Genomic DNA, 19,811 nt, shown 5'->3' on the forward strand with positions numbered 1-19,811 from the left:
CTTCTATCCGCCTCCCACTCTCTCCCTATTTATTTCAAAACCCCCTTCCCCTCCCCCTTTTCTGATGAAGGGTCTAGGCCCGAAACGTCAGCCTCTCTGCTCCTATGATGCTGCTTGGCCTGCTGTGTTCATCCAGCCCTGCACCTTGTTGTCTCAATACCGGGTGAGTTGTACAGCTTTGCATCATGTGACATTATTGAATAATTAATTTCTATGTTAACAGTCTCGGAAATACTTAGTCATAGTTGGTCTTGCATCTGACCAAACCCATGTCAGCAATAAAATTATACTGATTTTCCATTACAGAATGATTTGGATTATTTCAATGAATTCAGACTTGAGGCAACTGCACTGTAAAATATGTCGCATGGGCTGCAAATCAATGATTCTCAAATAGTTAATGTTATTAGTAGCTGAAGCTGTGCTTACTAACTAACATGTATTGTCTCTGTCTATAAAACATTCAAGATGCTGTCTCACATGTTTTTTAACCCTAAATAAAAAAAAGGCTTTAGGAAACTTAACAGAGCAACAAGACTACATACAGCCAGAATGAACATAACCATAATCCACAAGAAATAGGACAGGAGTAGGCCGTTCGGCCCATGGAGCCTGCTCCGCCAGTCATTAGGATCATGGCTGATCTGACATTCCTCACATCCACTTTCGGTATTCTCCATAACCCTTGATTCCTCTACTGATCAAGAATCTACTTTTTAAAATGAACAGAGACTCTACCCCACAGCTCTCTGTGGCAAGGAGTTCCAAAGACTCACAACCTTCTGAGAGAAGAAATTCTTCCTCATCTCTGTGTTAAATTAGCATCCCTTTATTCTGAGACTATGCCCTCTGGTCCTAGATTCTCCTACGAGGGGAAATAGCATTTAGCCTGTCAAGACTCTTAAGAATTCTATCGGTTTCAATGAAGTCACCTATCATTCTTCTGAACTTTAGTAAGTAGAGTCACAACCTGCTTAACATTAATTCATAAGACAATCCCTCCTTACCAGTAATTATCCTACTGAGCCTTTTCTGACTGCATCCAATAAAATAATATCTTTAATTTGCTTGTCAATCTCGCATGGAGATTTTACTGCTCTAAGAGACTGTGATTGATTTTTACTGATAAAGTACATTACAGTCCTCCACTGACTAATTCACTGGAATTTGTTGTTTTTGTAATTATCCTCCACTCTGTGCTTATTGCTACTGAAATTATTTTGGTTTTATCAGGAGGCTGTAGTTTCAGTCGTGAGAGCTCTGTTCTTTATAGTTTGCAGAGAGTGTTTTTTTTAATTAGATTCTGCAGAATGTTTGCTAAAGTGCACTGTTGAAATCTGTTCTGTTTGCTGCGATGTGGATCATTTGATATGTGTCCTTTCCTATGTCCTGCTGAATGCCCAATCTACTGGCTAACACAGTGATGTTAATGACACCTCTGGCAGAAACAAGCCATATGGGTCAACCAAAGGTTTATGCTCTGTTATGGTCAAACTCCTTTTAAATCTTTCTCCTCCCATGTTAAACTTATGCCCTCTAGTTTTAGGCTCCCCTACTCTGGGGTAAAGACGTTGGCTTTTCACCTTATGTATTTGCCCCTCATGATTTTATAAACCTCTACATAAACCACCCCACAGCCTGCTACAGTCCAGAGGGAAAAAAACCCCAGCCTGTCCAGCGTCTCTTTATAACTCAAATCTTCCAGTCTCAGTAACGTTCTTGTAAATTATTTTTGCGCACTTTCCAGTCCATCAAAATCCTTCCTATAGCAGGGTGTACAGACTGTACGCAGTACTCCAAATATTGCCTTACCAATGTCTTGTACACCTATACCATAATGTCTGAACTCTTGTACTCATTGCTCTGACTGATGAAGGCAAACGTGCCAAAGTCCTTCTTCCCCACCCTCTCTACCCATGACACTACTTTCAAGGAACTATGTATCTTCACCCTTAGGTCTCTGCATTTGACAACTTCAATGAGAGAATGGAAACCTTTTGCTTTTTTATGGTTGAGCAGATGGGAGTGTAAAATGCAACAGCTGGGTAGCCATAGATTCCACAGTTGTAGAATCATGGAGTCACACAGCACAGAAACAGATCTTTTGATCCAGCCAGTCCACGCTGACCATTTCTCCAAACTAAACTAGTCCCACTTTCTTCTTCATGAACTTATCCAAATGTCTTTTAAACATTGTAACTGTACCTGCATCTACCACTTTCTCTGGCAGTCCATTCCACACACGAACCACACTCTCTGTAAAAGAGTTTCCCCTCATGTCCTTTTCAAATCTATTTCCTCTCACCTTAAAAATATGTCCGTTAGTTTGAACTCCCCCACTTTAGGAAAAGACCCTTGTTATTCACCAAAGGGGAAGTGATGGCCTAGTGGTATTATCGCTGCATGGTTAATCCAGGGACCCAGAAAATGTTCTGGAGACCTGATTTCGAATTCCACCATGGCAGATGGTGGAATTTGAATTCAATAAATATCTGGAATTAAGAATCTAATGATGACCATGAGTCCATTGTCGATTGTTGGAAAAACCCATCTGGTTCACTAATGTCCTTCAGGGAAGGAAACTGCCATCCTTACCTGGTCTGGCCTACGTGTGACTCCAGAACCACAGCAATATGGTTGACTCTTAACTGCCCTCTGGCCAATTAGGGATGGGCAACAAGTCCTGGCCTAACCAGAGACACCCACATCCCATGAACGAATAAAGAAGAAAAAATCCTTATCTATGCCCCTCATGATTTTATAAACCTCAATAATTTATAAGTGGGCAGAAAGTGGGTTGGCTTTATCCTCCATAAATGCTTACTGACTCTCCTTTGTTCTATCCCTCCATCCTCTTGAATTGCTATTCTGCTCAAATCTCTTTTTCCTCTCTAGAGCAATAGAACATGTCATCATCATCCATTCACACTCTCACCTGTCTTGTTGATCCATGTTCAAATCCTTCTAGTTAGTTCTTGATCTGTATGGAGTACCAAGATCACCTTGATCAACATCACCAGTTTGTTATTGTGAACAACATGTGCTTATTCATGTTATTCTTCTTGCTCTCATTATGATGGTCAACAGAGTTGGCTAGAACACCTCACTCAAGTGTCTCTTTTGTAATGTCCACCTTCATCAATTAATCTTTTGTTTTCGCTTCTCTCTGTCTTCCTGCAGCCACCACACTTTCAGTAAAGGCTTTTCTTTCTGCCTTTGTACGGTAGTCTGAGCAATCTCCTATGCTAGCACAGTTGTTGCTCCCCTATTCCTGGTCTAATTCCTCTCCATTAATTATTCATTTATTAGGAGTCAGTTTCTATGAGCAGAATTTAATCGAGTCCTTCACAATGTGAAATGTAACATCCAGGTCAGCTCAATCATGGGAGAAGATGCATAGCAGTCTCTTGGCGTCAGGAAGCCATCCCAGGATTTAGTTGCAGTTTCGGGGTGGGATATCAATGACGCTAATTGATGGGCCAATTAACACCAATTACCTTGAACATAATAGAATTTAATGGTAGCTCAGAGCTTAATTGGGAATCCCAACAGCTTGCCATTCTGCATTTCTAACCAATCTCTGAGTAAAGATGTTTCTCCTGAATAAAAACCAAAAGAACTGCGGATGCTGTAAATCAGGAACAAAAACAAAGTTGCTGGAAAAGCTCAGCAGGTCTGGCAGCATCTGTGAAAGAGAAAACAGTGTTAACTTTTCAGGTCCCACATCAGTTCTGAGGAAGGGCCACCGGACCCGAAATGTTAACTCTGTTTTCTCCTTCACAGTTGCTGCCAGACCTGCTGAGCTTTTCCAGCAACTTTGTTTTTGTCCATTTTCTCCTGAACGTTTTATTGAATTGATTGGTGACTATCTCATACTTGTAGCTCTTAGTTTAAGACTGTACTGGCAATCACTAGCAATGAGAATAATTGGGATTCAGTAGCAACATTGATGGAAGGACTACAAGATCAGGAATGGAATTTGGGATAGAGAGGTAATTCTGTTGTGTGGAAAATTAGTACAAACAGCTCCTTCTTGAATTTCCTGCAATAAAACATGTGTCTTGCCTGATTTCTGTGCCAGCTAAATGCAGAATAAATTAATCCCTGCGATCTAGCTAAACAGACTGTTGCTAATTCTGTGTAGCTATTGTAATATCTGGATAAGGAACAGAGAGGAGAATAACAATAGTTTTTAGATAAAGATGAGAAAATTTGAGGAAGAAAATTCTCTCTGATTGTTCATTGTTTCATTTTAAAGGCAGCCTGCATTTGTATCTTTTGTCCTTACTGTTTCTACCTTCAAAGCCATTGTAATCCACAGAATAAACCAATATTGTTGATCTGAGAAACAATAGACTCATGGAATCATCTCTTTCTTTGGGAAATGGCCCAGTGTTTATTCTATTCCTGATCATTGATCTTGGCTCAAACAAAAGCTGAAATTGCTGGGGAAACTCGACAGGCCTGGCAACATCTGTGGTGAAAGAAAACAGACTTAATGTTTCAAGGAGACAGTAAGAACTGCAGATGCTGGAGTCAGAGATAATGCAGTATGGAGCTGGAAAAGCACAGCAGGCTAGGCAGTGTCAGAGGAGCAGGAAAGTTGACATTTCAGAAAGGGTCCCTTCTTCAGAAATGGTGAAAGGGAAGGGTGCTCAGAAATAAATAGAGAGAGGAGGAGTGGGGCTGGGGAAGGTAGGTGGGATGTTGATAGATGAGTGCAGGTAGGGAATCAAGTCCAGTGACCCTTCTTCAGAACTGATGTTGGCCATTGTCAAAATCATTTAGATCTGCAAAATAATCTGGACTTGTTGATTTTTAGACCTATGTTTTTATAGGTAAGATCATATAAGATCTTGGGGTGTGTAGAATGCACATTTAAAAAGAAATAGTATTTGCTGAGTATTGCTCTAAGTCCTTCTCAATTGCATGTTTATCGTATAGTATTAGTCTTTGTATTAATAGGGATCTGTAGTGGTATGTTTGCTTTAGCTATTGCTGAGCATTTCTTTTTCTGAAGTTGTTTAAGGCTATTTCGGTAGTGCTGTAGGAAATGCAAATTTCCCGTCCTCTGTAGCTCTTTCTGTGGTAATACAATTAAATCCTGCTGGCTCAACAGATGGGCTACATCTTCCTGCTATCACTGTGTAATAACCAGAGAGCACTCCTGCTGCTGCTCTGTTTTTCCATGTTACTGTTAACCAGCTGCAGGCACAGTGGTTCACACTGGCACCAATTCACCCACCTCACGGGAATTTGCCATGAAAATGAAACGGTTTCTTTTGGATGAGAGTGGCAACCGGTTGTATTGCAGTCACTTCCATTTCCTGCCTGAAACGTGAGCCCTTAACGTTGGTTAGTTTCAATTCCTGTACAATGCAAATGATATTTGTCAACAACTTGCATTTAAGATGCACCTCTAGCGCAGTAAAATGTGTGAAGGGTTTTTTTCTTGTTCCAGAGGAGTTTTTTTTCAAACAAAATGCCACATAAGGAGGCAGGTGGTACCTCACTGGGTTGAAATGTAGGCTTTAGGAAATAATTCAATAAGAGAGAGGCAGACAATCAAAGAGGTTTCGGGAAGAAATTCCAGGACTCGGAGTCTCTGCAACTGGATTTAATGTGGACCATTTGACTGAGCTGTATCTTTGGAGCAATAGATTGAAATTGGGGTCAGAGTTTGAGGAGTGCAATGGTGTTGGAGGGTTTTAGGACCAGGGGAAGTGAGGAAGGGTGAACTCATGGAGGGATTTGAGCACAAGGGATGAGATTTCAAGGAATATATCAGGGTACTGTCAGATCAAGGGTAAATGTCAATTGGTGAACAGGCAAATGACAATAACATCTCCTGCCTTCATGTTGCCAAATGGAAAGTTGTCAGGGAAAATGGGAAGTAGAGAGTTTTCTGGCCTAGTCAATGAGCTGGGACAGGAGGATAACATTTTCATGGTTGCACGCTACAGTAACGTTGGTGGATAATCAGCATGAGAAACATCATTAATGATCGTTTACATTGTTTCTCTGCCAATCTGTGAGTTAGCCACTGAAAACCTTTCAGGTTTGGAATTCACTGACTTGTAGAGTGGTGCAAATGGGGTCAATTGAGGCATTCCAGAGAGCATTGGATGATTATTTAAATGGAAATATTATGTGAATCAATTCAGTATTTCAACAAGTCCTTGTGGCTGAGCTCTGCCTGCATTTGATCTTCATATACATTCTTTGAACAGTCACTACAGAAGTGGGAACTCAGGCTCCTGATGTATGTGATACACAATTTTCTTCTTCCACCCTAAGAAGTTGAGCCCAATTGTGAACTACCTCCAGACAGGATTGATATTTTCACAGAACTGATAACCTGAAACTGGTTGAGTTCTAATGAAGAGGCACCAGACTCAAAACATTAACTCTGCTTTCTCCCAATAAATACTGCCAGGGCTGCTGAGTTTCTCCAGCATTTTCTGTTGTGGTAAGTTATCCACCTTTGACTCTGTGAGTCACACCACCTTAACGATGAGACAGAGCGGTGGCAAAGGAGGGAGGAGCAGGAAGCAGATCCTGCCGTGGACAAACAAAAACCCTTCACACATTTTACTTTGCTAGAGGTGCAACTTAAATGCTGAAGAAGGGTCCCGACTCAAAACATCAACCTTCCTGCTCCTCTGATGCTGCCTGGCCTGCTGTGTTCCTCCAGCTCCACACTGTTATCTCAAACTCCAGCATCTGCAGTTCTTACTATTCCTAACCTAAATGCAAGTTGTTTTTGTGTTAAACAAATATATAAATCACTACATCACACTACACTTCAAAGGTACTTCAGATTTAAAGTAATTTTTATTGTCTTGAGGTGTGAAAGGTGCTATGTATGTGTAAGCATTCTTTTATCCATCAATCCATTGATATTTAATTTTTGTTCTCTTTGAATGCTTCTATTATGATTAACTGGAAATGTTAGTGAAAAGAAAATGAACACTACATTGATGATAATTGTCCCCGTCCCTATTCACTGCTTCTATCCAAAACCTTATTGATGTGGTATCCACAGAAACACGATCAGGCCCCATGGGCACAATCAAAGAAACAAGCTTCAATTTAGATTGATGCCTAAAAGAATTACCTTCCACGATGATAATTATTTCTTTTATTTATAAATCAGTGCAGCAACAACTTGCATTTAAATGACATGTTTAATGACACATAACAGGACAGGAGCAAATGCAGGCAAAATTTGACAGCAAGCCGTGCTAAGATATATTTGTGATATATGTTATTTGAAACGTGTTAAAGGAAGAAGGGAAGGTGGAGTTGGTTATAGGGAGGACACTCCGAGCTTAGGATCTAATCATCTTCCCTTAATGCCCACCAAGTGATAGCTACTTAGCTTTGTTGTAGCTGCTGACTGCAATAGCGATGACATGTTTGAGTGCCAAGGTGTTGGACAGGGAACAAATCTTAATTTGGATTTGTACCACCCTTCATAGCAACTCACATTATGAATCAGTTAAAGTAAGGCATACCCTTGTGATGTTGTTATGCTTCATAGTGAAAGGGAGGGTGGGGATCCACAGAAAAAGTTGAGTATGCTTCAAGTATCCACTAAGAACATGACTAATAGTGAAAAATATTAAAAGCATTGCATCACAATCCTTATCAAGGAACATTTCTGAATTTCAATCTCCTTATATAATAGATGATGATCAAGCACTGAGCTGCAATTGTGATTTTTATAATATTTTGCCTTGTTGCTGCTAGTGTTTTAATAACTTTCGTGTGAGTAGAAAGTTATAGACGCCAGCATTGCATTATTAGCTGATGCTTCTTTATCTCTGTTACTATTCCAGTAAAGTGGAAAACCTGCAGTGTTGTTAGAATGAGAGACAGGAAACATAATCTTTGTATTGTTTGTCCTGTGCTAAATGTGGCTGAGTGAAGCGCACACTTGCCAAAGGTTAGCAGATCCTGAGTTTACAGTCTTCAAAATATAGGCTAACAGCCTGGAAGAACTGGTGGTTTTCCTCAACGTCATCAAGCCCACCAGAATAGATGAGGATGAGATCATGGTCTCCTTTGAAGTGACTGCACTATTTAACTCCATTAACATCCCCCTAGCTAAGGAAACACTCGCCTCGCCACTAGATGGTCCAGGGATACAGACACCCGACAACACCAACACAATCAGCAAAGACAGCACCCTCAAACTACTGGATCTGTGCCTCACAATCCACTTCATCTTCATTGGCACTGTGTATGGACAAATCAACGGAACACCCATGGGATCACTGATTATCAGGATTAATAGGGGAAGCCATAATGCGACGACTGAAACGGACTGCCCTTCCCACCATCCAACCAAAACTATCGATCCGCTATGTGGATGACACCTTTGACATTATCAAATGCTCTCAACTTGAGGAAACCCTTTTACTCATCAACAAAATCCTCAGCGACATAAAATTCACCAGCGAAGAGGAGGACAATGACAGGCTTCCCTTTGTGGATGTAGTGGTCAAACATAAAGCCAACGGTGAGCTCCAGACCAGCGTACACAGGGAGGCCACCCATACAGATCAGGTATTCAACTACAATAGCAATCATCCCAATACCCCCAAATGGACCTGCATCAAAACGCTGTTCAAGCGAGCTGCAACACACTGCAGCACCGTGGAGCTGCGCAAAGCTGAGGAAGAACACCTTTCCAGCATCTTTAGAAACAACGGTTACCTGAAAAGCGTAGTCCGCCGATACCTACACAACAGACCACAACAGGAAGACACAACATGTTCAGAGACACTCGTCACTCTAACATACATTAAGGACATATCTGAGATGACCACCAGATTTCTCCATCCCCTCGGCATCATGGTAGCCCACAAACCGAAGGCTTCGCTACGACAGCCGCTGATGAGAATAAAGGATCCGACAACCGCAACTAATGGAACCAATGTTATTTACAAGTTACCATGTAAAGACTGCCAAAAACATTACATAGGGCAAAACCAGAAGGAAACTAGCCATCAGGATTCACAAACACCAACTAGCTACCGAGAGGCATGACCAACTTTAACTCATTTCAATGCACATGGACAAAGAGGAACACCAATTCGACTGGGACAATGCAGCTATCCTAGTGTAAGCCAATCAAAGATTTGCACGAGAATTCCTGGAGGCCTGGCATTCAAACTGGAACTCCGTTAACAATCATGCAGAGCTGGACTCCATATACCAAACAAGAAGAAACAAACCCAGATGTGATGCCACCCACCCCAGCAAATATAAATAGCAAGCGGGACAGAACACTGGAGACGCACCAATGATGTTACCTAGTATGGTGATGAAACGCCTGCAAGCAAACTTACCAGCTCGTCAAGCAAGTCAACAACCCAAGTTCCAAATCTTCTCAAAAGTTGGTGGTTTTGTCTTCTGAATAAGAATTCTTATCCACAATTTCAGGTAAATGTATACGTTCATTGTATAAGATCCTACGGCAATATCCAATGAGTTGCAAGAGAGTTGACCCCTGTGTCCTAACAAATATGTATCCCTCCATTTAAGCCCCAGAGCTGATTCTTTGGCCTTACCTCATTGTGGATTATGCACACTTGCTGTGGACAAATTTATTGCTGCATTTCCTTCATTCCGTCCTTAAATGGGGAGGTGATGGCCTAGTGGTTTTATTGCTAGATATTCCTTTATTCATTATCCGGCTGAGGGTGTCTCTGGCTAGGCAGCATTTATTGACCATCCCTAACTGCCCTCTGGGCAATTAAGAGTCAACCACATTGCTGTGGATCTGGAGTCACGTGTAGGCCAGACCAGGTAAGGACGGCAGTTTCCTTCCCCAAAAGACATTAGTGAACCAAATGGATTTTTCCCGACAGTTGACAATCAATAATCGACAATTGACAATGGATTCACGGTCATCATTAGATTCCTAATTCCACATATTTAATTGAATTCAAATTCCACCATCTGCCATGGCAGGATTCAAACCCAGGTCCCCAGAATGTTATCTCAGTCTCTGGATTAGCAGTCCAGCAATAATACCACTAGGCCATCACCTCCCTGACATTAATCCAGGAATTAAGCTAATGTTCTGGTGACCAGGGTTTGAATACTGCCCTGGCAGATGGTGGAATTTGAGTTCAATGAGAAAAAAATGGAGTTAAGAATCTATCGATGACCGTGAAATCATTGTTGATAGTTGGGAAAACCTCATCTAGCTCGCTAATATCTTTCAGTGAAAGAAATCTGTATTGGCCATCCTTACCTGATCTGCCTACATGTGACTGCATACCCACAGCAATGTGGTTGACTTTCAACTGCCCTCTGAAATGGCCTTCTAAGCCACTCAGCAAGGAATGGACAATAAATGTTGACCAGAAAGCGATGCCCATTACCCATGAGTGAATAAAAAATAACTGTAACAATAACTGTGATTCAAAAATCACTTAAATAACTGTAGGCTGGCATGAATTCACAAAGATACTGTTCATTTGTTTTTCAGCTGATTAGACTAATAGAAAATGGTGTTAGCATAATATAGCAACAGGCCATTAGTATTAAAATGTGGGCCAAATGTTGCGATCCCTTCCATTGAAGATATCTTTGTGACAAGTAATAAGCACAACTGACTGAACTACATGGCAAACAATGAAAGGGTCAGGGGATTGTATGACCCCCTCAAGCCTAATGGTTGGCACAATGGGGGCTTATGAACTTTAGTGATCACTGAGTGAGTTGGAGACAACTTGCTGTGTCCGTCACCTCATGAAATGTTCAGGTTGCTGGTCTGATCATACCCTTTGAAAAGCATTTTTACAAGAAAGGTTGGCCTCAATTCAAATGCCTTCATGTAACCCAATTAGTGGAAAATAGCTTTCTGTATTTATTTGCCTCATGTGCGTATTTAACCATACCAAAAGGAATAGGTCAACAGTTTCACCAGGCATTACATATGCAAACTTCGACTCCTGCTGTTCCCAACAACTGGATTTATGTTAGGAATCTGAGTCATCATTTCCCTTCAGCAAGTTGTAAGGATATTAAACTTGGAGCTTTGATCCACTGGTTTAGAACAATAAGTACTTTTGTTCTTTCACCCAGGCTTTAATACAATGTAAAAATCTAAGTATAGTGTTAGGGGTCAGTGTCAATGAATTGGCTGTGAGCTCTTTGCTCACTAGCACATTCTGGAATGTCACAACAAGGTGCATTGATCTTGCTTGCAGTCTTAAGTTACGATTGTGAAAACAATAATATTCCATCCAGTTCTGGGTTTCCCACTTGTGTTGGCACGTGACTGTCAATTCAAGGATGATTGAATTGTCCATTCAACATCCAAATCATGGGTCATAAGTTTCTACCAAGGCTCTTCACGTGACAGAGCAGCTGATTTTTGATGCACAGGTGTTTGAGCATGTGAGGCAGGATGGAGAGTGGGATCTCGATGGCTGGATTTCTTCCTGTTCCTTTGCGACTACTCTGCCTCATCATTAAAGTAGTGTGGCTCGAAGAGTCAAAGGTGGACAACTTACCAAAATAGAAAATGCTGGAGAAGCTGAGAAGGTCTGGCAGCATCTGTCGAAAGAAAAACAGAGTTAATGCTTTGAGTTCAGGAAGCCTTTGTTCAGAATGAAGGACAAGACCAGCAGATGCATCGGACCACCATTATCTGCAAGCTCCCTTCAGACCACATACCATCCAGACTTAGAAATATGTCACCATTTCTTCAATGTTTTTGAAGCACAATCCTGGAACTACTTTCCTATTAGCCTTGGGTCTGGTAACTTCCTCCCTCACCTCCCACAGTAGCCTGGGATATAACTCATCTGGACCTAGGGATATGTGCACTTTTAAATCTACCATAAATTCCAATATCGCCTCACTTCCTATGTCAGTCTGTTCAAGAACCTCACAGCCCTGCTCCCCAAATTCTGTATTTACATCGTCCTTCTCCTGAGTGAAGACAGAAGTGAATTACTTATTTAATACCCAAGGACTGCAGCAGCTATTCAAGAAGACAGCTCACCATTACCTTTTTAACTTTAATTAGCGATGAGCAATAAATGTTGACCTCGCATTGCCACATGCCACACAAATGGATGTTGTCATCGTTCTGAACAATCAAGAGCAGGCATCTCCTAATTATTATTGTCAATGTTTCAAGGAGAGCTTCAGAGTGTCTTTAGTTTCTTTGTCTTCCCCTAAACATTCTTCAGTTGAGATTGAAGAAATCAAGGGGAGATCATTTATGGCCACCTGGATGCAAGGTTCAGCTTGTCGAAGTGATTTTACAGGAGTTTCGCCTGAGGGCTTGTGGAGATGGCTTCAAGGAGGACACTAGCATTTCAATCTGGAGGATGCAGGAGAGTCATTAGAGAGACAGTGTAATAGAGTCACACAGTCTTACAACATAGAAAGGGCCATTCAGCCCATTGAGTCTGTGTCGACCTATCGACAGTATTCCTACATTTCATCACTCGAATGTTGTGATATTTGAAGAACTGATTCACGTAACTTTTAAAGTTTGTGATGTTTCCTACCTCTGCTGCACTCCCAGGCAGTGCATTCCAGATTCTCACTACTCTCCGGGTGAAAAAGGTTTTCCTTAAATCCTCACTCAACCTCCTACTTTTCACTTTAAAATTATGCACCCTAGTAATTAACCTTTCAGCTAAGGAGAACAATTACTTCATAATCATATGCACCCTCATAATCATATACACCTCAATCAGGTCCCCTGTCAGCCTTCTCTGTTCTAAAAAGAACAACCTGGTCTTATCCAGCCTCTCTTCACAGTTGAAGTCTTCCATCTTTGGCAACATCCTGATGAATCTCCTCTGCACAGCCTCCAGTGTAATTTTATCCTTCCTATGTTGCAGTGACCACAACTGCACACAGTACTATAGCCTAACCAAAGTCCTGTACAGCTCCACATAATCTACTTGCTCTTATAATCTATGCCTTGACTTATGAAGGCAAGTATCTGAATGAATTCTGAAATACCTTATGAACCTTCAGGGCTTAGTAGACAACATCGCAAGATCTCTCTGTTCCTCCGAGCTTCCTAGTGTTCCCCATTCATTGAATACTCCCTTGTCTTGTGTCGTATTTCGAAGTGCAACACTTCAGGCTTTTCAGGGTTAATTTCCATCTGCTGCTGATCTGCCTATCTAACCAGCCAGTCCATCTCTTCCTGTAACCACAGACTTTCCTCTCTGTCAACCACTTGGCCAAACTTCATGTCAAACTTGTTTATCACTCCCTCACATATACCACTGACAATAAGGGATCCTTATTAGTCAATTTACCTAATCTTCACATCCCTGACACTATGGTCAATTTAGCATGGACAATCCACCTAACCTGCACATCTTTAGACTATGGGAGGAAACTGGAACATCTGGAGGAAACCCACGCGGACATGGGGAGATTGTGCAAACTCCACATAGACACCCAAAGCTGGAATCAAATCGAGGTGCCTGGCAGTGTGAGGCAGCAGTGCGAACCATTAAGCCACCGTGCTGTTCAATTTCCACCGGGAAATGTTGCATGTTTCAGAAAATACTAGAATCTCTCCTTCAACATATACAGCCAGTTGAATATTTGACTGACCAGGGCTGAATTGATATATTGTTATGGACCAGACCAAATCCTCTGGAAATATATGAAGGAGAAGAGCCTAAGCCCTAACATTTATCTTATTTAAAGGCAACATAGGTGTTGTGTTCCAGATGTAATTCAATTGGTTACACACTCAGCTTCTAGCAAAATATACTTCATTCTTACTCTACAGTTAAAATACAAATGAAAGAAAGAAGAATTGGTCCTGCTTTTACTCTTTTGGAAAGCTTAATAGAATAATTGGTTATTTAATTGCCCCAGCAATTAAACAGAACAGCAACTGTTATGTTAAATAGAACAGCAACTATTCTAATATAAACATCCCATAAACACACCCTTGGCGAAGGCAATTTCACTAAAATAAACTCTTTTTCCCTTTATTCATCCATGAGATGAGGGCATTGCTGGCAAGGCAACATTTATTGCCCATCCCTAATTACCCAGAGGGCAGTTAAGAGTCAGCCACATTGCTGTGGGTCTGGAATCACATGTAAATCAGACCAGGTAAGGAGGGTAGTTTCCTTCCCTGAGAGACTTTAGTGAACCAGATGGGGTTCCCCCACTCTGACAATCAACAATGGATACACAGTCATCATCAGATTCTTAATTCCAGACATTCATTAAATTCAAACTTCATCATTTGCCAGGGCAGGATTCAAACCAGCTCCCCAGAACTTTGTCTGGTCTCTGGATTAACAGTCCAGTGATAATACCACTAGGCCAATGTTTCGCGATGTGTTGTCTCCTGTTGCAATATTTCTGCAATCCAGGAAATAAGAATACCAAGAGAAAATTGTGGCAGTGAGAGAGAACTGAAGTGTTTTGTTGTAGCAGTGAGAGGTGTATGGCAGCTTCGAAACCCTAATAACTACTAAAAGCTAAATTAAAACCCTGATTCAGTGGGAGCCTGACTCCATCCATTCATGCTGCTTCTATTGTTCCAACTTATTTTAAAAAAAGGGCCTCACAAGCCATTTATTGGCTTGGAACAAACCACTTCTCACCTATGCCTCAACCTTTCTTCATTCAAAAAGGGACAAAATACACCTCTTAAAACCATAGTATCATCACAATATGAAATTTGCTTTGACAAACTTCAATGACAGGCTGAATATAGATGAATTAAGAATCAACCCGAACACATGAATGTAGAGTGTTTAAAATTTGTTCACAGGATGTAGCGATACTGGCTGAGTCAACATTTATTTCCCATCTTTCATTAACTTTGAGAAGATAGAGGTGATATGCTTCCTTAAACAGCTGCTACAGTCCTCGGGCTCTAGATAGTCACAATTTTATTAGGAAAGATTTTAACCCAATGACAGTGAGCGAATAGTGTTATAGTTCCAAATCTGAATGATATGTGGCTTGCAGGGGAGTTGCAGGTAAGTGTGGTACAATACATCTACTATCCTTGTCCTTCCATGTGGTAGAAGTTGCAGGGTCAGAAGGTGCTGTTGGAGAGATTGAGAACAGCTTGCAAACCTTGTGTAGAATATGCAACTACAGTAGTGTTATTTGAAACTATAGATCATAGGTGACCACTATTGCAAGTTAATTTTGGTAGAAATGATACTTAATACAGACACTAGCAGGTGATATTTGCACCACACATTAGTGAAGATGTGAAGACATTGGAGATGGTGCAGAAAAGATTCACAAAATAACTTTGGTGATCAAGAACTTCAGTTCCGTAGCAGGTTAGAGAAGCTAGGACACATCTTCAAGAAGAACATATTATGAGTATATTTCATAGATAGGGATGGGTATATGAATAGGAAGGGATTAAGAGGGAGATGGGCCAAACTTAGGGTAGGCAATGCCAAGTGGTATTATCACTAAATTATTAATCCAGAAACTCAGCTAATGTTCTGGGGACCCAGGTTCGAATGTTGCCACAGCAGATGGTGGAATTTGAATTCATTTGAAAACAAAAGTCTGGAATTAGGAATCTACTGATCACCATGAAATCATTGTTGATTGTTGGGAAAAACCCATCTGGTTCCCCAGTGTCCTTCAGGGAAGGAAATCTGCCATCCTCACCTGGTCTGGCCTACATGTGACTTCAGACCCACAGCAATGTGGTTGTCTATCAATTCCCCTCTGAAATAGCCTAGCAAGCCAAGCAGTTATACCAATCACTTCAAAGTCTCAAAGAAATGAAACCAGACGGATCACCTGGCATCAACCAGAAAGGACAGCGACCATGCAAAGTTCTCCTCACTAACATCTGGGGGCTAGTGCTAAAATTGGCAGAGCTGTCTGACAGACTAGTCAAACAACAGCCTGACATAGTCATTCACACGGAATCATACCTTACATACAATGTCCCAGACGCCACTATCACCGTCCCTGGATGTGTCCTGTCTCACCGGCAGGACAGACCCAGTACAGGTGGTGGCACAGGAGTATACATTCGGGAGGGAGTTGCTCTGGGAGTCCTCAACATTGACTCCGCACCACATGAAGTTTCATGTCTTCATGTTAAACATGGGCAAGGAAACCTCCTGCTGGTTACCACATACCATCCTCCCTCAGCTAATGAATCAGTACTCCTCCATGTTGAACAACACTTGGAGGAAGCACTGAGGATGGCAAGGGCACAAAATGTCCTTTGGGTGGGGGATTTCAATGTCTACCACCAATCAGTAAAGTGATGGAAGGTATCATCAACAATGCCATCAAGCAGCACCTGTTCAGTGATGCCCAGTTTGGGTTCTGCCAGGGCCACTCAGCTGCTGATCTCATTACAGCCTTGGTTCAAGCATGGACAAAAGAGCTGAATTCCAGAAGTGAGGTGAGAGTGACAGCCTTTGATATCATTCGACCGAGTGTGGTATCAAGGAGCCCAAGCCGTTGTGTCTATGTGGTGAGTCCAGTCGAGTTTCTGGTCAACGATAACCCCCAGGATGTTGATAGTGGGGGATTCAGTGACGGTAACATCATTGAATGTCAAGGGGTGGTGGTTAGATTGTCTCTTATTGGAGATAGTCATAGGAAGTCACTGGAATCAATGGGGATCATGGGCAACCTCTCCGGTGGTTGGAGTCAGACCTGACAAAATAAAAATTGTCATGGTTGTTGGAGGTCAATCATCTCAGCTCCAGGACATCTCTGCAGGAGTTCCTCAGTGTATGTGTTCTCGGCCCAACCGTCTTCAGCTACTTCATCAATAACCTTCCCTCCATCATGAGGTCAGAAGTGGGGATGTTCGCTGATGATGCACAATGTTCAGCACCATTGCCACTCCTTAGATACTAAAGCAGTCTGTTTTCAACTGCAACAAGATCTGGACAATGCTCAGGCTTGGGCTGACAAGTGGCAAGTGACGTTTGTGCCATACAAATGCGAGGCTATGACTATCTCCAATAAGAGACAATCTAACCACCACCCCTTGACATTGAATGATGTTACCATCACTGAATCCCCCACTATCAACATCCTGGGGTTTATCGTTGACCAGAAACTCGACTGGACTCACCACATAAACACAACGGCTACAAGAGCAGGCCAGAAACTGGGAATACTGCAGCAAGTAACTCACCTCCTGACTCCTGAAAGCCTGTCCACCATCTACAAGGCACAAGTCAGGAGCATGATGGAATACTCCCCACTTGCCTGGATGAATGAAGCCCCAACAACACTCAAGAAGCTTGACATCATCCAGGACAACACAGCCTGCTTGATTGGCACTACATCCACAAGCATCCACTCCCTCCACCATCAACGCTCAGTAGCAGCAGTGTGTACTATCTACAAGATGCACCACAGAAATTCACCAAAGATCCTCAGACAACACCTTCCAAATCCACAACCATTTCCAGCTTGAAGGACAAGGGCAGCAGATATATAGGAACACCACCAAGTTCCCCTCCAAGCCATTCACCATCCTGATTTGAAAATATGTTGCCATTCTTGCACTGTCGCTGGGTCAAATCCTGTAATACCCATTCCAAGGGCATTGTGGGTCAACTGCAATGGTGGGCTGCAGCGGTTCAAGAAGACAGCTCACCACCGCCTTCTCAAGGGCAACTAGGGATGGGCAAGAAATGCTGGCCAGCCAGTAATGCTCACATCCCACAAATGACCAGAAAAGAAACGGGACTTGATTTATTTCGGATATCTAGTCAGCATGGATGAGTTGAACTGAAGCGTCTTTTCCATGCTGTACACCTCTGTGACTCTATGGCATGCAATATCATGAGAGGGTTTGGACGAATGGGTTGGGAAGAACTTGTTCCTATTGGCAGCCTGACTTGAAATCACAAGTCACCAATTTAAAATGTTTGGCAAAAGAGGCAATGGCAACATAAGGATAAATTTTGGTCACGGTCTAGAACATACTGCCTGAAAGTGTGGTGGAGATGAGTGTAATAGCTGAGATAGTCTAGATTAGCAGTTGTTTATGAATAGTAAAGTAGGAAAATTGACTTGTTGTGAAATGCCAAACTCCTGCCATGCACTGTTAAGAATTTAGATTGTACTATTACGATGTTGTTTCCATTTGATACAGTCACTCTCCTCAGTTTGAAAATGTGGTCAAACAGAACATGCACATTCAAATATGATATACTTAGAGCTCAATCAGGTGGGAATAATGCTGAGGAAGATGCTTTTGCAACAGTTTCTCAATAGAATATGTAGAGAATGTTTTGAGGAAAAGTCAGCTTTTTGATCTTGAGAGGTGATCATTTTACAAAATAGCAAGAAACAACCTGCTTGGATAACTCAGTTTAAGGGTACACTACAGAGAAGACTTCAGAAAGCATTTCTTTGCTCAGAGGATGATCAGCAGCTAGAATAGTTTGGACTAAAGCATTGATTCATTTAAGCAGCTGCTGCATATTGTAATTGGAATTCAGTAGAGCTGCCATTCTGGAAGGATGAGAGTGATAGCTACAAGCTTTGTAGCATAAACGAACGAAATGTGGTTTCCATGCAAAATTTCACTGAAGCTTCACTGTGGTAGTTCTATTAAAACAGGCTCAAGCGAATACCTCAATCTAATGTCAATCAACTTTTTGCCATCATGCTACTCAATTTCAAATCTGATTAACATCTACACAAATTATTTCATCAGGGTGCCGTATCATTTTTAAGATTGTATGCACAGACATACCAATTAGTGTTTGAAGAAATTCTTGTATAAAATGCAAATTGTTGTTTATTTATTCTTCAGCCGTGGCTAGTGTTGCGAAGGGCACTATTGAGTGCCCATGAGGAGATGTTACTGTTTTTTTTCTGATGAACTAGGCAGTTCTTGCACTGACAGTACCACCGTGATATTATTTTCTTCTGAAATGGTAAAGTAAGAGAATTATTGTACAGGGTCTTAATTGGCTGTGAGTGTGTGAACTGAACTCTGTTGGCCTAGTGATGGCCAAATGTTTCTTGCCACTTGCCAGGCCAAGCCTGGACATTGTTCAGATCTTGTTGCATTTGGACATGGATTGTTTTGGTAACTGAAGCATAGTGAATGGTGCTGATCATTGTACAGTCATCGGCAAACATTCTCAATAAAAGAGACGGCTGTTGATAAAGCAACCAAAGATGTTTAGCCCTAGGAAACTACCCTGAACCTGGAAATACATACGAATGTAGAAACTTAGAACATAGGATCAGGACTAAACTATTTGACCTATCAAGACAATTTCCACAAATGCCCTATGCTCTGAGCGAAGAGAATTTTCCTCACCACAGGGTCTGATTTTTTTATTCACTCATGAGATAAAGGCACCTCTGGCTGGGCCAGCATTTATTGACCATCTATAATTGTCCAGAAGACAGTTGAGTCAACCACATTTCTATGGGATTGGAGTCACATGTGGGCCAGAGCAGGTAAGGATGGTGGTTCCTTCCCTAAAGGACATTAGTGAACCAGATGAGTTTTTCCAACAATCAGAAATGGAATCATGGTCATCATTAGACTGCTAATGCCAACTTTTTTTAAAAAAAGTCATTGTATTCAACTTCCACTATCTGCCACGGCAGGATTTGAACCCAGGTCCACCAAACATTACCCGTGTCTCTAGATTAATGGCCCAGTAATAATATCACCAGGGCGTCACCTCCACTAGGCGTACTGTATACCCTGAGACATATGCCACCTTCCCCCACTACCAAGCCAGACAAAATGTCAGCCCTGATATCAGTCTGTCCAGCCCTGTCAGAACTTAATACATTTAATG

The 19,811-nt window shown here is 41.7% G+C and overlaps 1 protein-coding gene across 1 annotated transcript in view; it reads left to right on the top strand.

Annotated features, from left to right (window-relative positions):
- The first annotated feature begins 8,310 nt into the window (after nucleotides 1-8,310).
- gpm6ab (glycoprotein M6Ab) overlaps nucleotides 8,311-19,811 on the top strand; it is a 136,293-nt gene continuing 124,792 nt past the window's right edge. Inside the window, exon 1 of the mRNA XM_048594034.1 lies at nucleotides 8,311-8,962. Coding sequence (XP_048449991.1) covers nucleotides 8,311-8,962 — 652 coding nt within the window. The remainder of the gene's footprint in view (nucleotides 8,963-19,811) is intronic.

Source organism: Rhincodon typus, chromosome 3 (genome assembly GCF_021869965.1).
Source record: "Rhincodon typus isolate 14 chromosome 3, sRhiTyp1.1, whole genome shotgun sequence".
Lineage (NCBI taxonomy): Eukaryota > Metazoa > Chordata > Chondrichthyes > Orectolobiformes > Rhincodontidae > Rhincodon > Rhincodon typus.